This window comes from Anas acuta, chromosome Z, assembly GCF_963932015.1.
Source record: "Anas acuta chromosome Z, bAnaAcu1.1, whole genome shotgun sequence".
In the NCBI taxonomy this organism is placed as follows: Eukaryota; Metazoa; Chordata; class Aves; order Anseriformes; family Anatidae; genus Anas; species Anas acuta.
The window spans coordinates 32686456-32713322 of NC_089017.1; the positions used below are offsets into that span (position 1 = coordinate 32686456).

The window sequence follows — 26867 nt, forward strand, 5'->3', positions numbered from 1 at the left end:
TGGAGGTATGTTTTCCTCTCTGTTGAATTGCGTAGTTACCATGAGACTCCTTCATGAGTATTGATCAGATGTCCTGAGTTTTTAATTTAATTTAATTTATTTTGTGTGTGTGTGTGTCTGTGTGTGACAGACCTGTTTGTAACTGGTTACGTGTGTTTTGAAACAGGAATGGGCCAAGGTGTACCCATAGTTGGGTTGGTGGTGGAAGGAGGTCCCAATGTGATTCTAATGGTGTGGGAGTATGTGAGGACCAGTCCACCTGTTCCAGTAGTGGTCTATGATGGCACTGGCAGAGCTGCAGATATCCTGGCTTTTACCCACAAACACACAGGTGATACAGGGTGAGTTGTACATGATACATGGTCTGTTGTATTGGGAAGGGCCATAAAATGCCTGTGGGGAGGGGGAGAAGGGAGGAAGAGGTAGTATTTTTCCCCAATGTATTGTAGTAGGAACTTTTTTCACTTTGTCCTCAATATTTTATCTTTAAAAAAATAAAATAGAAAACCTGTAATTTGAGAAAGAAAGAAGAATATGAACAGAAGGGTTAGCAGAGAGAAATGAGGGGAAAACAGATGAGGACAAAAGAGAGATATCAAGACTAATGAGGAATTTAATTTTATCCCAAAATTAATTCTGAAAGAAAAAAAAAGTTTCTAAACTTTTAGTGACTGTTTGCTTTATATTCATGGATAATCCATTAAAAATTGTCAACTGTTCCATTTATTCAATTTCCGGTAGTATATATGTATGGTCAGAACAAATGTCTGTGTGAATAATAATTTAAGTTATTGTATGCCTTTGTTTTGTTTTGTTGAGCAAAGGGAGGAAGATATCAACAGAGAAACAGATGTAAAAGAGATCTCCGAGTGTCTCTGCAGTCTCTATCTCTTGCTTAGATGTAATTTGGGCTGGGAAGAAGTAGCCCAAAAAATACATATTTTAGCATGTATATCTGTTTTTCAGGGAGCTGCGCCCTCAAGTGAAGGAGGAGGTTTTGGTAATGATTCAAAATATGTTTAGTTTGGGACAGAAACAGTCCAGTCATCTATTTCACATTTTGATGGAATGCATGGAGCACAGAGAGTCTGTGAGTGTGATTAGTACTCTGACTTTTTTATATCTTAATTTGCTGTTACACTTTTTGCCCTTGCTGTGGTGGGTTGGCATGGACACAGCAGTTGTAAAAGTAATGGTGTTATCCCTAAAGTAAATATAATACAAAAGCGTCTGTACTAATTTATGTACTAAGTAGCTACACAGAGGCTGCTTAGTTAACTTTGGAAGTCTTGATAGCTGGTTATGAAATGACAGCCTTTCTGATTTTAGTAGAGGCTGGATATCTTTGTTTTCAAAGGAAAGATCAATTAATTTTAATTTTTATTTTTTTTAATGCTCTACTGCTGTCTCCTTGGTAATTTGGAAATGATTTTAGCCATTCTTCTACTTGTACCAGAACTGTGATAGAATTTCTCTCTCAATATCAGGGTAAAATGTGCTGTCATGTTTATTGGCTCAGGAGCTCATTTGGAGTTGCCAAATATTTGTCTGGGAATAATGACAGTTGTAGCAATGATTACTAAAATGGAAACTATCCAATATGTTTCTATTATTACTTGTTTTACTTAATTGGAGTGTCTGTTTTCTAGTTGAAAGCTACATAGTTATTCATCATGTTGCCTTTTAACATTTTGCAGCTTTAAAACTAATCAAAAGGAAATGGACACGTTATTATGCAGTAGGTTGATGCTAATTTGCCTTGTATGCTATTGTATTACAAAGCAAAATGGTACATTGTCTTTCTGAAACAAAGGAAGATCATGCCCGCACCTTTGCCAGTGTTCGTGTTGAAATGTTTGTGATTTAATCTACTACAACCAAGAAGAAATAACCATAGACTTCATTACCTCACCTGAAATAGTGTAATTCTGCAATTTTAACAGATAACCATACTTGATGTGGAGTCTGAAGAGCAGCAGGACATTGATTTGGCAATTCTGACTGCACTCCTGAAAGGTACCTGAAAATACGATCTGCTTTCGTCTAATGTACAGTCCCACTGGTTTATCCTTTTGAAGCAAAGGAGTAACATAAATGTGTGAAGACTACTCGGTCCTTTTCTTGTTTCCTAGGTACAAATATGTCTGCTTCAGATCAGCTGGATTTGGCATTGGCCTGGAACCAGCTAGATATTGCCAAGAAACATATATTGGTTTATGGACAACACTGGAAGGTACATTTTATTTTTTCACAGTAACTTTACACTTTATTGTGAAAACTGATTTTTCCATGATTTGCATTTGTCAGGCTTTAAATGAGGAGTAGTTTGGTGCTTGGAGTCCGTCTTCATCTCTAATTTTGAAGAAGCATTTTTCTTAGATCTGCAATGTGCTCAACTGTAGAGACAGTTGAGGGCATCAGATGAAAAATCAAATGTGCTTGTTTACCCAGAGAAGAAATGCTATCTAAAATTCCCATAGTTTTCATTGCTAGCTTTTTCAAACAGTTTTAGTGGTCCTTCTGAATATGTATCCCTCAAGCCTATGTTGGCAATCACTGATGATTGCAAACGTTTCACAGTAACCCAGAACATTCTTTTCTTTGAAGGAATAAACTACAAAGGAGTGTTATCTCTTTTTTCCTAGCTCAAGAGAATACAGATATCCCAATACAAATACTGATTCCTTTATGGTGTTGTCAAGTAGAAATAAAATTACCTGTGGTTAGCATGCCATTGTGGCTCAGCTTTGCAGAAAATGACCTAGTAGATGCCACGTTAAACATGAGTCAGCAATATGCCACTACAAAGGTTAACTTTTTTTTTGTTAATGCAGCCATTGGCTGCATTGGGCAAAGTATTGCCAGTGCTGGTGAAGCTGCACCTGGAAGACTGTGTCCATTTCTACTCTCCCTGCCAGTACAACGACTATCTGGACATACTGGAGGGAGGAGGGAGTCCAATGTAGGGCCACAAAGGTGATTAAGGGACTGGAGCACCTATCCTATGAGGAAAGGCTGAGAGTGCTGGGACTTCCCATTTGTTGTGAGAGTGCATATTTATCAAAGTAAAACTTTTCTTTGTCTTTTAATTTTTTTTTTTTTTTAATGTATCTCCCATTCTGCTGTTAAGAGGGCTGATTTCAGCTATGCATCCGTTCCTTGGGAGATCTTATAGTGAATACTACCTGATACTGACAGTTTTCTACCACTTTACTGATGACTTCTAAAATCTTTTCTACTGACAGTTCAGTTTGACATAGTTCCTCAGATTTGTCTGCCATAAAGAACAGCTTTGATGTAGGAACTTTCCTAACGTATTCTGTAGTGAGCGGTGAGGCAATGAATTAATTTTGCCATTTCCGCAATAGCCTTCTCTTTTCTCATGTTTCTTTTACACCTTGATCATCCTTTGGCCTTTATGTATTTACTGGCAGTCCCCCTGCTCCTGCTTCTCTACTTCAGATGTGTTTGAAAAAGATCTGTGTACCTCTTCATATCTGCACAATTGTTCAGCACCATTTTGAATGAAAAGTCGTTGTCAAATAATGAAATAATTTTCTCCACTTTGAGTAAGATGTAAGGAGTTTGTAATAATCAATGCTTACATGTCTAGATGCTTCTCCAAGCAGAATTGGAAAAAAACATATTCTGGAAAATCTTCTGCCAATTAAATAGGAAACAATCTTAAATAACAACACTTTCTTCATACATTGTAAGTTAAAACAAACAAAACAAAACAAACAACAACAAAACAACAAGAAAAACAAACAAACAAACAAAACAAAACACAGTTTTAAACTTCTATTTTGACCTAATGCTTTCTTGATTAAAGAAGAGAACCCATCCAATGCAGTTGTAAGTGCCAACTGCTTACACATGGATATTTGGGTACTATGAAAAAATTCTTCACTGAGAGCGTGATTGTGCACTGGAACAGTGCAGTTTGTTTTTGGACAACTCTAAGCACAAATACAGGCTGGATTGAAAGCAGCCCTGAGGAGAAGAACCTACGGGTGTTGGTTGATGAGAAACTCAACATGAGCTGGCAATGTACACTTGCAGCCCAACTGTATTCTGGGCAGCGTCAAAAGCATGGCTAGCATGGAGGGGATTCTCCCCTTCTACTCTGCTCTCATGAGACCCCACCTGGGGCCCCAGCACAAGAAGGACATAACTGTCCTTGTCCTTAAGGGGGACTTCAACTTGCCAGATGTCAGCTTGGATTACCACATGGCCAACAGGAGCAGATCCAGGAGTTTCCTAAAGCACCTTGATGATAATTTCTAACTTCTAACTTCTCGCAGTTGCTGACGGTGCCAACTAGGAAAGGTGACCTCCTAGATCTGTTGGTGGAGAACAGAGAGGGTTGTCGTGCGCTGGAACAGGCTCCCCAGGGAAGCAGTCACGGCACCAAGCCTGTTGGAATTTAAAAAGCATTTGGACTGTGCACTTAGTCACATGGTCTGAACTTTTGGGTAGACCTGTGTGGTGCCAGGAGTTAGACTCGATGATCCTTATGGGTCCCTTCCAACTCTGGGGTGTTCTATGGTTCTATGATTAGAGCAAGTCCAGAGGAGGGCCACAAGGGTGATCAGAGTGCTGGAGCACCTTTCCTATGAAGACAGGCTGAAGGACTTGGGGTTCTGTGACTCTATGTCCAGCTCCTTTGTTATTTTGCATGTAGAAGTCCTCTTAAATTTTGCGTAAGTACTATGACCAGAGTGTTTTCACAGTTTGGACACTGCTGTAGGTAGAGCTCTGCTTTGCAGTGTGTTGGAGAGAGTTTATCCTAACACAGATTCTCTCTCATATGTGAAGAGAAGTCTGCTTTAAAGAACTTAGAGTTCTATAGAGAGATCTTGAAATATAGTACCTTGAAATGGCTTTTGTCATATGTCAAAAAAGAGAGACTTTCCTCCTGCCCCCAGCATTATCATACATTAGCTTCTGAAGTGAATTGAAGAGTAAGTAAGTACTATGCTGTAGAGTATATTATTATCCGAGTCTGGTTGTAAAGATAGACTTGTAAAGGTCTTTACAGATGTTGGGTTTATGGAGACACAGTTTTACTCCCCCTTGCTACTAGATTTTTAGGTAGGTGCTTCTTCCAGTATATTTTTCTTTTTTACTGTATACTTCGAATATACATAAAGACAAATCAGTGTGATAAACAGATCTTTAACTGCCCAGGAATCTTTTATTTAGTTCCATAAGAAGATAACTTTCTAACCTTTCCATCTATTTCTGTCCTTCTGAAGGTTGGTGCTTTGGAACAAGCAATGCAGGATGCTTTAGTGATGGACCGTGTGGATTTTGTTAAGCTGTTAATAGAACATGGAGTAAACATGCACCATTTTCTTACCATATCTCGTTTGGAAGAACTCTACAATACGGTTAGTATTTGAAATCCCAGTGTACAAAAGGCACACTAATAGCTTTGGATAAACATATATAGAAAGTTTATTGCTTTCCTGTTTTCCTTAAGAGATTAGGCTGGGCCACTTTTTTTATGTTATTTCATTTCATTTATTTATTTATTTTTTTAATAAAGGGCTTTTGAGAAAAATCGAAAATGAATGGGTTTTGATCAGTTTTGATTTCAATGAAGGATTATTGGATTGATGTCCCAGCTTTTTATTTTTCAATTCATTGACTTGAACCAGACTGCTCATCTGAAGCTCATGAGAATTATGCTCTGCTTTTAATCCAGTATCTGATGTATACTTACTTTGTTGTAAATGATATGCTGTTTAACCAAAGTGATACCTACTGATGTACAACATGTTAAGATTTAAGTTAATAGAGGTGCTACAGATTGGAATTGAAATGTTTTTGAAGAGGTTTGTGGGGACAGTGTGAATCACAATGGCTTATTCTGAGGATCTTTAAACTTCTTTCCACAACAATATTATTTTTCAGATTTTGAGATGTGTTAATTTACTTTTTCTTTTCACATCACAGAAACAAGGACCATCAAATCTACTTTTGCATCACCTAGTTCGAGATGTGAAACAGGTAATGGAGAAGCTGTGGAGTAAAAATAGTAACTTAAAACTTTAGTGTCCAATGGCAGACTGCTATTAGACTATACTGGGGAATAAGAAGGAATAGAAATGATGTTTTCATTATCATACTCCTGTATCTACTAAATGGTTTTATCTTCATCCCACGAATCCCCCCAAGCAATTAACTAACCCACTACCACTGAATGTTCCCAAAGGTCCTGTACCTTAATTTCAAAGCCAGAGGTTTGTATAGATCAGACTGTCTCTTTCTCAAGTTACTAAAGTGGTATTATGAAGGGATTGTACAAAAGACATAGTGAATTAGTACAGTGATTATGCTTAGTGAGGTAATATTTTTCTTGTTTTCCCCTAAAGTGAAAGAAAGAGGTTTTCTGTGCTAAGCAGTAACGGAAAGATGACATGACAAGAAATATTACTTTACTGTGCTGCAGTGTCTAGAAGAACAGAAGGTGGCAGTGGATGACTATTGCATGGAGCTCTGGCTGACTTAGTTTAGTGACAGCCTTGTTATATAGCTACATTTAATTTATTTCATATTTTCATTATCCCTGACAGCTTTGCTTAACCAGAAACGGATAAGTGTCCTTTCTGCATCTAGTCTTCACTGCAAGAGATGCCTAGATCCAAAACTAGATTAATTGGCCAATTCTTTCCAGGTTATGAATACTAAATAAATAAATCTGACTATTTCTCTGGTCTCAAGTATTTCGATTTTTGAGATTTTGTTTTTGTGGGTGACCTCCATGTCAATGACATTGATGCTATACAGTAGGAGGGCACAGGGTGTTCAGATCTTCGTGGCAAACGATTTTCTGTGTTTTCCCACACTGAAAGACATATTTTGGGTTTAATTTATATGATGGACCTGGAGGATCGCAGTATTGAAAATACATTCTGTTCTTCCAGTCTGCGAATGGAGTTTTCTCCATTAGTGTGACCAGCTTTGCTGCTGCTTTGTTTGAATGGAGATACATTGCAGTCTGCCCCTGCTAGCATTCAGTATACGTTGCTTGTGCAGAGAAGTATCTACAAATGTGGGTACTTAGGACTATAATTACTGGCCTAGTTCTTAATTTTGGAGGTGTCAAGCTGTGAGACATGCTTTTGCCCAAGAATGCTCAACATGTTGGTGCCTCTTGTTACCCAAAACTGGGTGGCTTTTGCTAGCTACACTAAGGGTTCCCATGAAAGTCCAATGAAAAAGCTCAGCCTAATGAATAAAATGGCTTTTTACAGTCTGAAAGGCATAGACTCCTCTGATCCTGATAATACCCCTCGTCCTGTTTATGTTCAGGCAGGCACATTTTTCATTTCCAAGAGTTGCACTTTAAGTTTTTATTGATAATATCTAAAATATGCATGGAAGATAATCTTTCTTCAACTAATTTGTCACAAATCTTGTGTCTTGGAAGTACACTGGATGTACTCAGGGAAGCAGTTGTGCTTTGAACACAAGTAGTGACATACTTGGAAGGTACAACTACTACAAGTGCAGCTGCTGTCCTAGTTACCATGACAGTCTTGAGCCTCTACAAGAGACTACAAGCCTCCTGGAATTATTCTACAACATTAAATGTATGCTTCATCTATACCTTAATTTTTAATTAATGAACTGGTTTAACGAGCAAATTGTACTCTACCAGTTTGCTCTGTTACCAGAAAAGGAAGATTTTTATCAGCCTGTCTGGCTGATAAAAATTGTACTGAAGTACTGAATTGTACTGAAGTAAAATTAATTACCTTCAGTGTTGAATGCAGCTCATCTTGTGAACATTGCAATGTGTTTCCCTATGTGATGTGTATGCAGTGGACAGCAGATGTCACACTTCTTAGGCTGAAAATGTCAGTATACCTCTTTTCTCCCTACTAGAGTGATATCATATGCCTAAAGACTGTTTACACTTCCTGACTGATGCCGTAGCTGTCAGTTGCACCTTCTTCCAGAGTTCCCTCATAGTATCAGTGATAGCAGGATGCACGTAATAACATCACAAAATGTTTGTGACATTTGGTGTTCCAGAGTACACTTCCTTCGGATTATAAGATATCCCTGATTGATATTGGGCTGGTTGTAGAGTACCTTCTTGGTGGAGCTTATCGGAGCAGCTACACAAGGAAACATTTCCGAATTCTGTACAATGATCTGTACAGAAAACACAAGGTAAATTCTGTGAAATGGCTACCACTTGTCACAAAGAAAATCCACAGTATTACACCTTAAAATAGCTCAGGATGTCACTGTATTTGTTTGAAGGCCATCATTTAAGTGTATTCCATGCTTACGTGTTTTATGAATTTGCTAGCTGTGGAAAAGTTGCAATTAAAACAGACAGATATGTCTGATGTCTAGACCAAATGCTAGAAACACCATCCTTTGGACGAAATGGTCAGCAAAAAGTTCAGAGAACTTTTGTCTTTTTAAGAACTTATGGCACATTTTGTAAGGACTGGCACTTGGAAGAAATTCCAGGTTGGATGATCCCATTGTTGTGCAAGCTTTGTTGTTTAAATTGTAGTATTGGCAAAATCAGTATTTTATGTTTTAGAGATTCAAAAAATATACGTATATATATTAAATTAAATGTGAAACAGGCCATTTTTTTCTCTTTGTTGATATAAGCTTCAGCTGTATTTTGCAATGATGGATGACTCACTAGTCTCTGAATAACTGCACAGGTGCCACTGAAGTCAGAGATAAATACAGGCAAACTTTGTCCCTAATTTGCATTTCTCTTTTTCTGTTTTATGGTGTGCCTTTGCATTTAGAGAGTGCTCTCCAGCTTTTCTCAGAACCTGTCTCATTCCCTTCATCAGAATAATCAAATGGGTAGCAGAATGGCATCTGCTGAAAATACTTTACATTCTCAGTTCTTCCGAACAGCACAGCCTTACAAATGCAAGGTAATGTAATTGCTAGTTCTGAACAGTACTTAGAACACATGTCCTGGTTTCAGTTAGAACAGAGTTAATTTTCGTCCTAGTAGCTTGTAAGGTGCTGTGTTTTGGCTTAGGATGAGAAGAGTGCTGATAACATGCTGATGTTTTAGTTGCTGCAGAGCAGTGCTTATACCAAGCCAAGGACATTTCAGCTTCTCACTCTGTCCCGTCAGCCGGCAGGCTGGGGGTGCAGCAAGAGCTGTGAAGGGACAGACCCAGAACAGCTGACCCAAACTAGCCAAAGGGGTATTCCATACCATATGGGGTCATGCTGAACAATAGATAGGGGTGGCTAGTCGGGGTGGGAGGGCCGGCTGCTCAGGGTTAGGCTGGGCATTGGTCAGCGGGTGGTGAGCAATTGCATTGTGCATCACTTGTTTCGTATACATTATTATTACTAGTAATTACTATTATTATTATTATTATTTATTATTGTTATTATTATTTTTCTGTCTTAATAAACTGTCTTTATCTCAACGCACAGGCTTCACTTTCTGGTTTCTCTCCCCCATCCCAGAGAGGGAGTGGGGAGGCTGTGTGGTGTTTAGCTGCTGGCTGGGTTTAACCACAACACAGTAGACTGCTAATTAGCTTACTGAAAGATTTATTTTAGACAGGCATTTTTATGATAAGGTTTTACTGCCCACTATTCATGCAGTAAAGGACTCCTCCCATGATACTTTTTGACTTCCATTCACATTTGTTGATAAGGGCTTTCATTCACTGAAATGCTGTATCACTATATCTGTGAATATCAAGCACAGATGAAAACTCTTCTTATTTGGACGCAGCAGTGAGAATTTTCTGACTTTCCAGATGTCTTCTCATGATTGCTTATTAAAGTAGCTACAATAAGAAGAGATACAGTTCCGATATCTGTAAAACAAAGACAATGTTTTCTGTCAAAGAAAGAACAATAAAAGAGCAAAGATCACCGTATACATATATCTGATATACTAAATGTAGGGTTGAATGAGTTTAATTGGCTTTATTAAATATAGTCTGAGACAAAATGAATGCATTTCAGCACTGACACAATCTGTGCTTCCCTTAAACCTAGTAAGACATTTTCATTGCCATTAGTAAAGATAAGAATGTGTAGAAAGTTCATACTACAGGCGTTGTAAACTAAAAATCATCATTATCTATCATAAGTCCTTTTTTGTATGTTTCAGTCTGCTGTTTGCTTTTTCTCTGGTCATGATTGAAGTACAAGAAAGGAGTGAAAGTAGTGTCTTGGTATTGCAGGGGTTGTTGACTACCCAATGTTATGGAAGAGGAGGCTATAAACAGTGAGGGTACAGAGCAAGGACTGTTTTTGCTCCACTAATGTTATCAGCATCTTAGCACTGATAAACTGAATGTACCCTAGCTGTGGTTTATGACTTTGATGTATACACCAATTAAACAGTTTGCTACTTGAAATTCGGAACTGTGCAATTTTATTCACATGAATGTGAACTTCAACCATTCAGAAAGATTTTGTGTTTTTTAAAACTAATTTATAGGAAAGATCCACTGGTTTCCATAAGTCTAAGAAGAAGTCAAAAGAGGATGGAAACTTTGCAGAGAACTATGAGTCACCTGGCTTTACGTACCCCTATAATGACCTTCTGGTTTGGGCGGTATTAATGAAAAGGCAGAAGATGGCAATGTTCTTCTGGCAGCATGGAGAGGAAGCCATGGTCAAAGCAGTTGTGGCTTGTAAACTCTACAAGGCAATGGCACATGAAGCAAAACAGAGCAACATGGTGGATGACACTTCAGAAGAACTTAAGAAGTACTCAAAGTATGAGTTCTCCCTTCACTTCAGTTAATAAAGATTAGCAATGCTTAGAATGGTTAGATTTTTTTTATAATCAAATAAGAATATGTAAGATTAGTGGTGCTGCAGACTGTGAAATATAAAATATCTTCTGCTGCTCACAATTTATAACATATAACAGAGCTCTGTATTAGTGCACAGTCTGGTCAAGAGTTAAGGTAAAACTATTAACATGTTATCTATTTGCATATCTGAAAAATAAAATATAGGTTAGTAGGGCATATCTCACGGCCTACTGTGTGGTCAACTGGAATGCTGGAATTTCCCTAATAGCTTACCTTACCAGCTTAACTTGTTAAAAGTCTATTTAACACAACACAGCTGTGTTAAACCTTTAAAACCCGTGATATCTTGTGATGAACAAAGTAAAATCAGTCCTTAAGTCCTGCTCTGCGTAAGACCTTACAAAAAGTATTTGCTGAAAATATCTGAATGAATCAAAAATGACGTAGACCGAGAATTTTCATCAAGTTTGTTATTTCATTGTAGTATTTTTCTGGTAGTTTTTCTTCTTAATGACATTGTCATTATGGTTTTGTACCATAATTACTCAGATTCAGATTACAGTAAGATGTGCTTGCCTGTTCTGCATGTAGTTCCAAAATTTAATTTAAAGGAAGGTGTATCTTCCTAGCAAAGTCTCCCTAGCAGAGGTGTATAAGAGCCAGTATAAAAGAAGAGGCTTTTGCAGATGCCTGCAATACTTCCTCATGGTGATGATGAGTCACTGATGCAAGTACATAGAAATTCATAGGGTCCATTTTGATGACTGAATGAGATTAAGAACAAAACAAATAAATAAAAAAATAGAAATGAGGATGACGTTAAACCTTGTGATTAGGACTAAATAGTCACATTTACTCACCAAACTGTTTTTCTCTGAATATATAGATAAAGCAATGGGTAAATGGGAAAATGCATACTTGCTGTGTATTTTGGCTGAACTTTGGCTAATGGAGCTTTCAATCCAACCAGTAGTGATTCTGAGTTTTGACTGGTCCCCATTAATTCTTTTCTGCTCAAGGGAATTTGGGCAGCTTGCCTTAGATGTACTGGAAAAAGCATTCAAACAAAATGAACAGATGGCCATGAAGTTGCTGACCTATGAACTGAAAAATTGGAGCAACTCAACTTGCTTAAAACTAGCAGTGTCTGTGGGCATGCGGCCTTTTGTATCTCATACTTGCACACAGATGCTACTGACCGATATGTGGATGGGACGCCTGAAGATGCGGAAGAACTCCTGGTTTAAGGTAGCATCAGTCACTTTAGCTTTTGGGGCAATTTGATGTTGTTTATATGTTTTAGACATGTATTTGTGTTTATGAACTAGTCTAATGCAGGTTCAGACAGATGTGCTTGAGCATACGTGTAGATTGGAGCATACTCATCTGGGAGAGAAAAGAAAGGCAGGGGAGGGAGGACAGTACTTGGCATTGGTTTTACTTCTTTGCAAAATAATCTGGGGGATGGCATTAGGAGAACACAGCTCCTGAGCTGTCTTTGTCTGTTCCCATTTCCTCAGAACCCTCCAGTCCCTCCCCACCTGTTCCACATTGCTGGTTTTTCGACAGAGCTGCTGATGGCAGGAATGCTCTCCAGACATGGGGAACGGTATCTACAGTATCTCCAGATACCACTAACTCTCTCCAAAGCCACAAAACAATCAAGAGCAGCACACTTCAGAAACTGTAAGAGTGTGCCATGGAGATTCCCACCCCAGTGGCTCCCTCCTAGGCCAGAGGAATAGCTATGGGTTTGTGCCAGCATCATGCATGGCTGACTTTGGCCTCAGGTCTATACTATCACTGCTGAATTAATTTCCTGAGTCTTGCGTTTCTCTTTCAGGTCATTATAAGTATTCTCCTGCCTCCCACTATCTTGATGCTGGAGTTTAAAACCAAGGCAGAAATGTCTCATGTGCCTCAGTCTCAAGATTTCCACCAGTTCACATGGTACCATGGGGATCAGAGCCCACCCAGCACTAAAGATGTCTTGTCTCTGGTTAGTCTCTGATGAGCTGTCATTTGTGTGTCAGGGTCTGTTGAATGAGGAGGGATTGATCAGCTGGAAACATTGGAACCAGATTATCAAGTAGGGTTTTGATCCCTTGCTGGGATGGAGACTAGAGGGATCTTGGGCAAGTCACTTCATCTGTCCTGTATTGGTCATATTGAGAATATCCATCCCAGTCTCACAGGAGTACAAAGAGTTTATAATTAACTGTCTGTTATGCCATTATTTTAGGGCACAAATTTTCTGCTCTCCTTGTTCAAAAACAGGTTCTCTCTTCTTCTGAGTCTCTCGAGGCTAGAAGAGATGTCATTTAAAGCACAAGAGAAGCACTCTGCTTTTGTTTTAATCATTTGAACTGAGTCCTGAAGCACTCTGCAGGGACCTGTCGTTGCATGAAAGTCCTTCTTAGATCTGACTATAGAGAATTCCTAGCATAGGTGAAATCTTTCCCTATTAAGATCTGAATTCCTCCACACTTCTGCTAAGCAGAGTTGTGTGTCCTTTCTTTTCTTCATTCTTCACAATGCATTCCTTGAACTGAAATTTTCTAGAAGTTTTCTGTTGGAGGCAGACATCAGACACAGAGAATTTTGATCCTAACTGGTAAATGTTGGTGAGGTGTTGACCAGTGCAAATATGATTGTCAAGTGAGATGTGTCAGGCAATCTTACTTGCTCTGCCTCCAGCAGATATGTTTTATGGATTGATTGGGACCTTATCCATTAACTTTCAATTTGTGCAAAAATAAAGGAGAGTGGATTATTGTCAAGGGCTTTTGCAGCAGAATGGCAGACCTGTCATTGCCACACCTGTTTTCTACCTGATGCAGGAAAATGCTTGAAGCTCTTACACCCTGCAGTGCCTGAACTGACTGTTCAAAAATGCTTTCTGTGGGATTAGGTAACAGCTATGATATGTAGGAAAGGCAAATTGTAATTACTCGCTGTAGGGACCCCCCTGCAGTCTGGTAGAAAGCAACACAATAATGTGCTTTTCTGCCCTGCCTCAGACAGGGTTGCTTCCTTTCTGAGCTAGCAATAGCCTTAACTTCTAATTTTATCTAATACAGAGTGTTGTTTAAAACAGAAAGCTGACCTACTTTTCTTAAATCCTCTGATATGAAATGGGGAAGAAAGTACAGAAAATTTCAAAAATCTTCAAGTGCCATATAGAACATTTTTCACACATGGTCATAAATTCTAGTCACCTGCTGCAGCTGGAAATTGCACTCTTTTATGGGACAAATTGTCTACTTCACTTCAACAGATCGGCTGTTAATATATCAGGATGATTCTGTGTGTGTTTCTCTGTTTCAGTACTTTTCTGAGTCAAAGATGATGGAAAAAAATCAGTTTTCCCTGATAAGGAAATGTTGTGTAGTAGGGATGAATCTCCATGTCACCAAAACTGCTATGCTGCAGGTGTCCAGTATCAACAAGTTTTAGCATTGATATTAGCCATGGCAATTGGCCAATGTTAAAACAAGAATGAATGAGATAGGTTGGTTCCTCCAGGCCTGCCCATCTTCCTATAGTTTCCTCAGGCCTCTCCCCCTTCAAGTCTTAAAGCTTCTTTCAGCTCCTTCTGTTTGTTTGTTTTTCAGTTGCCCACTGCTGGGGTTCTGCACCTTTTCCTAGGTTTCAGCAGCAACTCAGATATTTGTTTCTTCAGAAGGGTTCTTGTACAAGTGTCAAACTGAATGCAGAATCAAGTTTGCTTTTTTCTTTGTTTTTAATTTATTGAGGATAATAAAGAAGTTACCAGTATTTTTTTTGTAGGCTGATTTTGTAAGAGAATACTTATTTCATCCTCATGTTCTAATCAGGCATACAGTACACCAAAAGTAGCAACTGGATTCTGTATTTGAAACGTCAGTGTCCTGATGTTTTCTGTGCATCTGTATTCAGACTGCGTGCAATGAGCTGAGATGTGGTACTCATTCACTTATTTCAGAATACCCCACAGATATGAATAGATTTATAGCTTACACAGTTAAGTCATATTGGGAGTTGTTATTTTTCTGTGCTTTACAGATAGAGGAGGTGAGATACAGGGAGATAAGTGACTTGCTTAAAGCCTTAGAGAAATGTGTGTCAGAAACAGGAGTGGATTCAATTCTGCTGATACCCAGGCCATTGCCTGTAATCATAAGACCAAACTCTAAATGGTATTTATAATTGAAAAGTGGGAATGATAATGAGATGGTTGTAGCCAGATAAAATCAAGCTACAGTAATAGTATATTTTGAGTAAAGCCTAAACATCCGTGCCTTCTTCTAACATGGCACAATCTTTGCAAATATAGAGCATGGTTTCTGACTTTTAAAATGCTATTTCCTTTTTAAGAAGGATTGTGATGTGGAGAAGGTGACTCAGAAGTCTGATGAAAGCCAAGTAGATGGTGGACAAAGAAACCTGCCTCGCACTAGAAAAATCTATGAGTTCTACAATGCACCAATTGTCAAGTTCTGGTTTCACACGGTTGGTCATCACAAAAAACCTTGGATTTCCAGAATTCTCCTCTGATTCTTCGAATACAACTTGATGCAAATTTTTCTCTGTCCAACGTGGATTTACAGTCACTTGGTGTTGGTGGGGAATGGGAAGACATTTTAATTAAAAGTTTTCAGCTAAAATCATGCAGCTGCATAAAAACAAACAAACAAACAAACAAAACCAACAACGACAAAAAAACAAAACAACCAAACAAAAAAACAACAACAATTATCCCCTCCCTCTCTTTTAAAAGATTATTTCCTACAGAGCATTTATTAAATCAATTTGCATTTATTCTCCCTGCATTTATTAAATCAATTTGAATAACTAACCTCTATGTTACTAGAACTTAGGGTATTTGAGATCAGGCTGCCTGCCTGTTGGGTCAGGCCACTTTGTGTCAACTGTTACTCTTTTAACAGGTTGTAGTCAACCAATTGGTATGTTGTAAATCCTCCATCTTAGGTATGTTTATGGAAAATTTTGTTGCCTTTTAAATATGTTATCCATCTGATTTTTTTGTTTGTGTTTATGTGTGTTTTGGAAGGCACTGATAAATCAAATGTGATTCACACAAGTGTACCTTTACGTAACAGTGTACAGATAGTTAACATTTAGATAGACAATTAGAAAGATAGGTAATAGTCTGGCTCCTGTTATGGCTCTGGGGCCTTTGTGAACATGCACAACAATAGTTCATTTTTTCCTTCAATCTTTTGAGCACCAAAACACAGTTTTCAGATGATGCTTAAGCTTAGTTGCATTAAATACTTTGGAGAGCTGGGCTTAAAAATCTTAAAGTGGCCCAGTAGTTAGAATATATATTTATATTCAAAGTATATTTTCTTATATTCGGGGTAATTATTTGATAATATGTTTGCAGTAATTTGTTGGAGTTTTTAATGCATCTGTATTATATACTGTGTATTTTTTAGATGGCATACATGGCATTTCTCATGCTCTTCACTTACACTGTGTTGGTGAAGATGGAACCAAGACCGAGTGTTCAAGAGTGGCTTGTTATTATTTATATTTTCAGCACTGCCATTGAAAAAGTTAGGGAGGTAAGCTTTTCCATTCACACTTCTCATCTATAAAGGATGTATTATTAATCAGAAAATAAAATAAACTAGAGAATGCCAAACTGTGAATTTTCCTTTGGTGAGAATTTAGCAGAGGAAAGAATTACATAGGGTATTTATTTCTGTGATTTTTTTTTTTTAATATAAAGACCTGTACTTGCACTTTAAAAATGCATCATGAAGTTTGTCCTTAAATCTCCATTTCTATGTAAACCAGTGGTAACGTACAGTTTGTTTGAAAGTGATTGTGCTGAATTGGGTTTTGGAGCCCTATTGTAGGCACCCATTTCTTACTTTCTTGGACCAGACCATTACATTTCCTATAATGAATATAGAACGTGTCTTTAGGTACTACTTCGAGTGTGGGCATTGTTATCAGGTATTTTATGTAGAATAATCTAAGATTTTCCATCAAGTGTAACTGACCATTTAGAAACAAACTGGAAAAAAAAAAAAAAAAGCCAGCAAATTTTAATGGTGGATTGCTTGGGCATGGAAAAATGATACTCTACTGAAAATTAATTGCAATTAATTGCAGTCAATTATTTCTGAGTTTCTGAACATACCTTGCACTTCAGACCTGAAGCTTGGGACAAATGCAGCCATATATTTCACAAATGATTTGATCTGATCAGACATATCTTCAACATGGAATTGGTGCAGCAGTAATCAACAGCGGTGTGAGGTGTCCTTTATATGGTCTTTGGAATGCTGTACTTTTAGAAGAATAAAACAAAGTATTCACAGTTCTGAGTGAAGGATTCTGTTACAACAGATCACTCAGAAGACTACAACATCATTATGAGAGAGGTGAGGGATTTTAAGGTGCAGCAGAAATATTGAAGTTTGGGATGAACACAGAAGTTCTGTAGCTGCATGAGGTTAAATAATAAAGGATTATCTAATTGGGAAAAGAAAAAAGTCAAAAAAGAAAAAATATCAAGGACGTTGGAGATTGCTATTCTGCTGTTGCACTGTATTGGTGGTGGGACAGTGAAGACATCAGTTCTTGTTTCTAGCATTAACATTCTTTGGAGACTTTGAAATTCATTTTTTCTTGATCTTCTTTGTCCATGTACTAGTTCTGGGCAGCTGTCAAAGATTTTGTAGGACAATATGTGTTACACGTCCAGCTAATTAACTGAGGTTCTTGTTATATATATATATATATGTATATAAGTAAGATATATATATATATATATATATATATGTAAGATATATATATGTATCTTGTTATATATAATTGCAAACGTTCATTTCTCTAGATCGTATCAAGTAATGCTTAAAGCTTTAGGCGCTGATCCTACAACTAGTTCCTTACATGAGTTAGTTAAGCTGAATTGAGTAGGATCGCTTGTTTACATGAATGTGTTCATATGCGTAAATTCTTGCAGGATCAGGGTATAACATTTAAAAATCTCTCCTCTGCTTGATTCTTATCAGTGTGATCTTACATAGCACTGCATAATTGGCCTCACTCACGCAACATGCAGTGGTTTTATTTACAGCCTCCCAAAGATTCCACTTCACACATTTGCTCAGTGAAGCTTAAAATCCCTTTGGGGCACCTCACAGTTCAAGGAGTGAACGTTTCATTCTTTACCTTCCTAGTTGCCAGCACTCCTTTTTTAGCATGCCCTTGGTGCAATACAAGGATCTTACTTTATATTTTCAGCCTGCAATAACAGGCATTAGTTGTTTCCCCATCAGCAAGGTTAGGTTGATGCTTTCCATGACTTCAGGGCTTTTGAAAGGGCTACTGCAAGTCATGACCAGTCCTCTAGAAAATATTAATTAATTTGTAGTGATAGCTGTTCTGTACTGCCTGTTCTTTTCTGCTGAAGAACACACTCTTCAGTGAATAGGTTCAGGCTTGGGATTTGTTTTTCTTTAGGAAGAGCAATTTTGTTTGGTGGGGCATGGTTGAGAAATAAAACATTAAGTCCAAACCTCAATAAAGAATGAATTGCAGTTTGTAATATGTAAAAAAGGAAATAAGAAACAAACATTTTCAAATATCACAAAACTGTTCAGACAGAAAAGGTCAGAGAATGTATCTGTGATTTTAATGGAGATTCTGTGTATATTTTTGGTTTTGGTTTTGTTTTGTTTGATTTTTTCCACATTCTATTCAGGTATTTATCTCAGAACCTGGAAAATTCAGCCAAAAAGTGAAGGTGTGGATTAATGAATACTGGAATTTTACGGATTCTATAGCCATCATCCTGTTTATGATTGGTTTTGGCTTGCGCTGGTCTGAACCCCCAGTTCAAACTGCAGGGCGGCTACTTTATTGCTTGGATATAATATTTTGGTATGCTCGTCTCCTTGATCTCTTTGCTGTGAATCAGCATGCTGGCCCATATCTGACAATGATTGGGAAAATGGTAAGCATTATACTGTGGAGCAATTTTCTTGTAGTCATGAGCTACTGAGGAGCTTGTAAAGGTCAGAAGTGACATAAAAGGATGGTGGTCAAAGTAGATGTTACCCAATAGTGAATGTATAATATAATGTTACCCAATAGCGAATGAAAATACCTTGATTTTTTCTGTTTGTGAGTTGACGATGACCAGATTTCAGTTCTAATTTATTCATTATTTAAGTTTATTCACAAAAGCCATTTTCACTTAGTTCCTTAGAGAAGGGTTGTATTTGAGTAGAGTTTCTGATCCAGCTTGATAATAGTAGGAAGAAAAATCACCGTGTCTTGCAGACAGGCTCACTACTATAGATAATTCCCCTAGCTCTTGGAAACCGTCTCATTATTATATTACATTTTGATTCAAATAATTATATCCCATTTTTAGCAGGCAAAATTTCTCTGAGATCAAAGTTAATTTTTTTCTCTTTTGGTATCAAAACTGCTGCTGAACTGCTGCCTAGTCTTGAGGGACATATGCAGATTCCCACTGTAATTTCCCTCAGTTATTGGAACTATCTTATTAATACTTTTATATTCTGTCTTGCATAGTAATTCTGATTCAGTGTTAGAAGAAAAAAATCATTTGAACTGCTATTCTGTACTCTTAGTTTAGATGAAGATGCCACTGATGAAAATCACCACCACAAGGTCTCTGCATTTTTCAAATATTGGTTAAGATGTTTAGTGAGACTTGAGAGGCAAGACTTCTGGCCTTTTTGTTCCAGAATTGATTTTAATCTCTAGAAAATGTTTTAATTTCCTCCAGCATATTAGATTGTTAGCCTGTTTTTGTATTGCTATTTGCAAAAGCTGTGACTGATTTTCTACCCTAAAATGTAAGTCTCCTTTGCATATAATTAACACAGTTAATTATTCCATGTCCAGACAGCAAACATGTTCTATATTGTGGTCATGATGGCCATTGTCCTGTTGAGTTTTGGAGTTTCACGAAAGGCAATACTTTCACCAGAAGAGCCTCCTTCTTGGACTCTGGCCCGAGATATTGTGTTTCAACCCTACTGGATGATGTTTGGTGAGGTCTATGCTGGAGAAATAGATGGTAGGTGATTTTCACAGTACAGCTCAACAGCTTACATTTAATATGTGCTTAAACAAGTTCACTTTTGACTGTTAGAATTTTGACCACATATTAAGTCTGCCCTTACTCAGACAATTTCTATTCCAGTGTATATATAGTCTTAATTTGCAATACTGCACAAATAAAGGTGAGAATATTAGTTTCTTTGTATAAAATGAAGATTAAAATTTAAAACTCTCAAATTTAACTTCTGAAATGAAGTATACTACAAAGCTCAGAACAAAGTACATAGGGACTAATAATAAGGTAATTCTTGGTCAGACTCTGTCAGTGAAATGAATTTGCAATTGAGACGGTCCTAAGCTGCTGATCTGGAGAAAAAGACTGCAAAGTTTACTAGGAAGACAGAATAAAGAGAAAAGCAAAAAAGGAAAGAGAAAAATGGTTTTTCACCACAGTAAGAATTACATGACATCCTTCTTAAACAAATAAACCAGCTGAACATAAAAATAATAGATTAAAACCGTAGGAAGAATGTTATTTCTAGCTTATGGCTTTGGCTTTGTCACAGTGATAGAGAAGAACCAGGCACTCCAGGGGTTATTTCATTATATAGACGGAAGTCACATTTATACTATTAAGCAATGGGTGCAAGTAAGATAGCCTCGAAAATAGAAAAGAAATTTTGCAAATAGATATAGATACTTAAGACATATAGTTCAGTTTAGACCTGATTCACTTAAATAATTAAGGATGCCTCATCCATTATTATTGATGAAACAGTCACATGACAGATACATATCTTGGCTACATAAGTCAAAATATTTTTAATAAAAGTATGGCATTAAGTTTCACAGTTTAATTCATTTAATCACCTAGTAATGCTAAACCTTTAGAAATTTGAAACTTCTCAGATAAGACGGATTTCTCTAATGAGTCTTTATGCCATGGAATATCTCTTGAATTTGTGACTGCTGTGTTACCAACGTGTTTTAAAATTTCCTCAAAGGTGCAATATTTGATTAAGAAAAAACAAACATTAAAAAGTGGTTGTTATGGCAGTTTAAAAATATACAAAGGGATCCCTTAGTTTCTGTGAACTATCAAAACTATCCATATGTACATTTGCATGTTAATTAATATGATCTTATTGAAGCTATAAAGGATTAATACTTCAGTTCTGATAAAGCAGCCTTGTAGCTATATTTGTTTCACAATGGGGTCAGAGAAAGCTTTGCCACTTGCTTTAAGGATTTGTACTGCAGTTTACTTGAGTGTGTACCATCCCCCAAATACATTGCAGTCATGTTATTTTCTACTTAACAAAAAGTCATAATGACTGTCATAAGATATGTATAAAATGGTGTCTAGAGGTTCTGAATTGAAATGGTAACAATGAGGCAGTAGGGTTATGAAGAGTTATCTTCCCTACACAGAGGCAGACTTTTAACAACATATCTCTGTGGACGAAACTTGGACTATTCTCTTTCTTGCTCAGGCAGATGAGAAGCATATAGAATCATAGAATCATTAAGGTTGGAAAAGACCTCCAAGATCTTGGATCTCCTCCAAGATCCTACCACCAATATCACCCACTAAACCATGTCCCTAAGCACCATGTCCAAACTTTCCTTAAACACCCCCAGGGAAGGTGACTCCACCACCTCCCTGGGCAACCCATTCCACATGCCCTCTGTTCTATTCCTTTGCTAACAGTGCTCTGTATGTCTTTCCCTTTTAGTTTGTGAAACCAATCAAGACTGTCCTCCTGGGTCCTTCCTTACACCGTTCCTCCAAGCTGTCTACCTCTTTGTGCAATACATCATCATGGTCAACTTACTTATTGCTTTCTTTAAGTAGGTACCGTGCAATATTGCTGCAAAAGCAAATGACAACTGATAAATGTTCTGCCAACACTTCTGTGTTGACTGTTTTGCAGTTTGAACAGAACCTGGCTCTGTGGCAGTAGACAACTCCACTTGGCAAACAAACATCATTAATTCAGCTCTGACATAATTTGTACTTTGTTCCTAAAAATTGTATTTGTTGTGCTGACAGCCTATACAATACTCATCCCAGGGTAGCGCAAGTTTTAAGTCAACAGATAAGTGGAGAATTTAAGGGAAGGAGGGTAATGCCATTGTAGGACCATAATCTTTATGTAATTGTTTAAGAATTCCTATTGTTTGGTGAAATTTGATATGTTCTGGAACTGAAATCTAACTGTAGAGTATTGAACTATCTGCTTTTTAATGTCTGCTGCTAGATTAGGAAGCTTTCATCAATGTCGTTATAGTAATTTTAACCTTTTGGGTTGAGGGAAGCCCTTGAAGTAAACCAAGTTCTGTGTAAATATTAATGAAGAACAGTGTAACCCAAATAGTTAATTTTTTTTTCTTAGAGTTCTAGTATTTCTGGGGAAGAAAATGCCAGCTGTAGGTTAAAAAATTTTCAAATCAAGAAATGTAGTGATTAATATTCAAGAAAACTGAATGATCAAAACTCATTCTATTCCCACTTCCAATTAGAAATCCCTTTCCTGAAATTGTGGCAAGGCATTAATTTTTTTTTTTAATGCACAGCTGTGAAATTGTAATTTGAATTATTTCTAGATTTAAACCTCCAGCATTGATGATATGTTAAACCTTCTGCTTAGTGATTTGATTGTTCCAGAAGTGGGACCAAAAAAGGGTATAAGCAATATTTTTAATTATGCTCCCAGAAGCAAAGCTGATGTTTTTTTGATTATATGTTGGGTGAAGAGTATGACAATGCAACTGAAATTAAAGTGCCAGAAACCACAAAGTTGCTTTCCTGTATTTGGGTCTATGACAGTACAGGAAATACTCTGTGCAACACCAGCATCGCATTTAGTAATATCAGTGCTCCAAAGAGTACCCCACAGAAGAATTGCTCATGTAGCTGCCTTTTGCAGCATGTATTTTGTTGTAGGGGGAGAGCACTGAAAGGCAGCAGAAGCATTGTTAACACTCTTCCTTTAGCCTGATTCACACATTTAATCCAGTCCAAAGAGGCAGACAATGTTGAATTCCCAGATAGGCTATGTATTAAAGTTTAAATAATCTGGTTGAGATTTCAAAGCCACTGTAGGGATATTTTTTGCCCAGTTCCCATTAAAGTGAATGGGAATTGGATATCCCAATCTGTTAGGCAGCTTTGAAGATCTCATTCTCTGTGCACTAGCTGCAGGCACATGCTGCTGCTTTGTTAAATGAAAGTTGCTAAGCTGATTTACTTCACTGGAGGGATGAGACTTTTCTTCAGTGTCAAATTAGATCTGTAGACAAGCATCTTTTGCTGTATTGAGAAGATTCCTCACAGGAGTGTTTTACCTTCCTTTCCCATTTATCTCTCTTCTCAGTAATGTTTACTATGATTTGAAATCCATATCAAACAAGCTCTGGAAGTACAACCGGTACCGCTACATTATGACCTATCATGATAAGCCATGGCTGCCTCCACCTTTTATTCTCCTGAGCCATATTGGACTTCTGATAAATCGCATCTTTCACCACCGGCCCACAAATGAGTCTGATCAAGAGGAAGGCGACGTTGGACTGAGTAAGCAGAGCTAAACTGGGGACAAACAGAAATAGATTATGAGGAATGTTTTGTCAGCCTCCCATCACTTTGTAGCTCAGTTTCTCCAAAAAGAAAGAGATTTTCTGGCCTGGAGGCTGTTTTCTGGCAAACCAGAATTTGATGTGCCTGTCTGAGAAGTCTTGTAGGAAAAAAAAAAGTGACTAGGGGAATGTTTTGCTTTTTATTTAGCTTTTGCTTTGCTACATATTGTGCATCAATCAAAATGTAATATAGATAGTAATAGTAAAGAACTTAGGCAGGCTCTGGCTCCAAGTTTTAACTTACATCATACTCAGTCATAGCTATTTTCAACGTAGCTAGCCTATGACTTGCAAGATGGTGTTGCAAACATATCCTGCTGGAGTGATATAGATACATTACAATTTGTAGCTGAAATAAAGTGATATTAAATTTTCTGTATGATAGAAAAACCTTATTTTGACAGAAAATAAAGAACAGTGAAGGCATACGTTTTTGTACATTTATCCTGAAAAGACCATCAATTCCTTTTTAATAGCCCAGAGTGACAAATACTTTTGATGAGTCTTTGTTTATTCTTCTGATACAATTCAATGACTTCTTCCCTCTGTATCCTCCATATACAATTAAGTTTTCGTAATTTTTTCCCTGGAGCTTGGGTAGTTGGGATCTGTGGCTCATGAGATAAATGGCAGTTTAAGTAAAAAGGCACTGAATGGAGATCAGTCTCCTGCTTTCAGTTTCCTTTGTAATGAGAGTCACATGTATTAAGTAAGCTAGTTCAGGGTATTTTGAGATGAGGTGTTAGCAGCCCATTAAAGATGCTTCAGCAAAGGACTCTTATGTCCCTGGCTTGTTATATAATACAGTACATGAGTGCAGAGTCCCTTTCTGACTTCTGCAGCATCGTCTGGGGAAGTGAAACCTGACATTTGAGAACCCATTTCTGCATCAAGTAACAAGACCTGTTTGTAGATATAAAGGGCTGTGAGGGGAAAATCCTCCTAGACTATATGAATCTCTGGTAGAACAAAAAAACTCCCACTTGCTAGGTCTTTGGTTACGCACAAAATAAGCACTTAATGTTAGGCTTCAGATTGGTTGTTAGTCAGTGTGTCAACATTACTTGATAGCAGCGAATACCAATATGAATGCCCAGAACAAGCCCCTGTACAGTACTTCATAGTGCTGTTGCTGCCTCCTGTATTGGGGAACGGATGCCTGTGGAAGCTGAGGAAGTAGCTGCAGAGCCTGAGGACACAGGAGATCTGGTGTTGGAAGATACAGGGAGAGAGCACGGGAGCTTCTACTTCCTTACTGCACCCTAGTTCCTTTGTGCACTGGTACACCACTGTCCTTTTATCCTACCTTTGTCACCCTTCCTGACCTGGACTCCTCTGTCCTGAGGTCATTCCTAACACCTCCTCGTGGCAATGCCAGCTCCGTGTCACACTGCCTCCAGCTCCCGCTGTTCTGTCAGGAACAGCCATAGCCAATGAGAGGAGGGGACTATAGGGTGTCAGGATGGGGAACAAGTACTCAGCAGTGGGTCTTGATGGATGATGGGGCTATGCAGGGGAATGAGCTTGTGGAGAGGCTGGGGGCTGTAATCTCATAAAAAATGGGGAACATGACTATAGTATTACACAGCCTTATCCTTTTTGAAGCAGTGTACATTCTTGATACCTAATAACTGAACTGAGCAGACCCTTCTTGGGTTATGGTTCATTTAGGATTTTCTCTGATGAACATGAATCCCTGAAGATGACTGCCATGCTCACAAGTGGTTACAGAGTTCAAAAGTGTGCTCAACTAATCAATGCTGAGCAGCTTTACTGCTGTTGCTGGGCTCAGCTCCTCCTTCATGGCTGGATATATCAGCGTGCCTTTGAAGTACCACTGCTCTTTTTATATGCGTGCATAGTGTAAGTGACTGACACGGAGGGTTTCTTGCAAGGTATGTTAGATACCAGGAAACTGTAAGACTGCTTAGCACATCCAAAAGTCTTTGGATAGAAGAGGGCTTATACTTTGCCTGCACTTTTCTCAGTGAGTTTTTTTTTATCTATTTATTTATTTATTTTTTTTCCCATTTTAATACCTTTGTGTTCCCTTTCAATATGCCTATGCATTGCTTGACAAGTTTCTTAAATTTTTGTGTGATTAAACAACTGCTTTTAGCAATGAGGATCCAGTGCCACCCTGTGGAAATTGAATGAAAATGCCAAGGTAGAGTGAAATCTTTGAAATAAGCTCACAAGCAGGGCAGAGACGATTTGGCATGTTTGGTCTTTATACATGAGTCCAAATTTCATGGAGTTAGGTCTGTTTCATTCTTGTCAAGGGAGGAGAAGAAAACCTGTTCTGACATTTTCCTATTTTCATAGACACATACTCAATTGTATTTGTCATCACACTTAATACCTACATCTACTTTTTTGTTCAGAGCTGTACTTAAGTGATGAGGAGTTGAAGAAACTACATGACTTTGAGGAACAGTGTGTGGAAAAATATTTTCATGAGAAGAATGAAAGCTTGAATTCCAGTGACAGTGAAAGGATCCGCCTGACAACAGAAAGGTGTGTTATGCTGCAAAAACTTTTAATGCTTTTTGACAAGTTATGGCCATTGTGAATCTGAGAGGCGGTAGCATATGTAGACCATGCTAATTTGATGGACAAGTAACATACCTGTTTGAACTGAATATCAGGCCTGTCTGGGAAGCCTTGCTGGCAGAATTGCATCCTTGGACATGTGCAGTGTGGTTAATGGGGTTAGTGGTTTCACACTGATAGCTACTTAAACTCTGCCACACAGCCCTCTTACTTCTGCTCTTCAAATGAACGGGGAGAAAATATGGTGAAAAAGGGCTCAAGGGTTGAGATGAGGACAGGGAGGTCACTCAACAGTTCTCATCACAGGCAAAACAGACACAACATAGGGAGGGTGTTTAGTACAGTCCCTCTCTGCCCCTGCTCCATGTGGATTCCCTCCCACCTGAACTGAGCCTGCGGGGGCTGCCCATAGGCAGCAGCTCTTCAAGCACTGCTCCCACACGGTTCCATACCACAAAGTCCATCCCCCAGGAGCAAACTGCTCCAGCATGGGTCCCCCACGGGTGGGCGGCAGCTCCCCCCAGACCCCTGCTCCTGCGTGGGCTCCTCTCCACGGGCTGCAGCTCTGGCCCAGGGCCTGCTCCTGCAGGGGCTCTCCATGGGCCGCAGCCTCCTCCAGGCCACATCCACCTGCTCCAGCGGGGGCTCCTCCACCCATGGGGGGGCTGCAGCGTGGAGATCTGCTCCATGTGGGACCCATGGGCTGCAGGGGGACAGCCTGCTCCACCAGGGGCTTCTCCACAGGCTGCAGGAGAACTGCTGCTGCGTGGCTGGAGCACCTTCTGCCCTCCTGCTGCACTCATCTGGGTGACTGCAGGCTGGATC

At 38.4% G+C, this 26867-nt stretch overlaps 1 protein-coding gene across 10 annotated transcripts in view; it reads left to right on the forward strand.

Moving 5' to 3' along the window:
- The window catches only part of TRPM6 (transient receptor potential cation channel subfamily M member 6), a 97811-nt gene that overhangs the window by 36882 nt on the left and 34062 nt on the right, over positions 1–26867 (forward strand). For 9 of the 10 annotated variants that reach the window (XR_011091318.1, XR_011091319.1, XM_068667435.1 and 6 more), the window contains 18 exons: positions 167–341; positions 967–1090; positions 1944–2016; positions 2133–2233; positions 5259–5393; positions 5962–6015; positions 8047–8187; positions 8793–8927; positions 10472–10752; positions 11813–12041; positions 12637–12792; positions 15150–15284; positions 16235–16363; positions 18517–18768; positions 19692–19866; positions 21587–21701; positions 23228–23427; positions 25874–26006. Coding sequence is in view for 8 of the 10 variants with exons in the window: in XM_068667435.1 (XP_068523536.1) it covers positions 167–341; positions 967–1090; positions 1944–2016; positions 2133–2233; positions 5259–5393; positions 5962–6015; positions 8047–8187; positions 8793–8927; positions 10472–10752; positions 11813–12041; positions 12637–12792; positions 15150–15284; positions 16235–16363; positions 18517–18768; positions 19692–19866; positions 21587–21701; positions 23228–23427; positions 25874–26006 (2743 nt within the window). In the remaining 2 variants the exon portion in view is untranslated. The remainder of the gene's footprint in view (positions 1–166; positions 342–966; positions 1091–1943; positions 2017–2132; positions 2234–5258; positions 5394–5961; positions 6016–8046; positions 8188–8792; positions 8928–10471; positions 10753–11812; positions 12042–12636; positions 12793–15149; positions 15285–16234; positions 16364–18516; positions 18769–19691; positions 19867–21586; positions 21702–23227; positions 23428–25873; positions 26007–26867) is intronic. The other variant, XM_068667432.1, reaches the window with a different exon arrangement.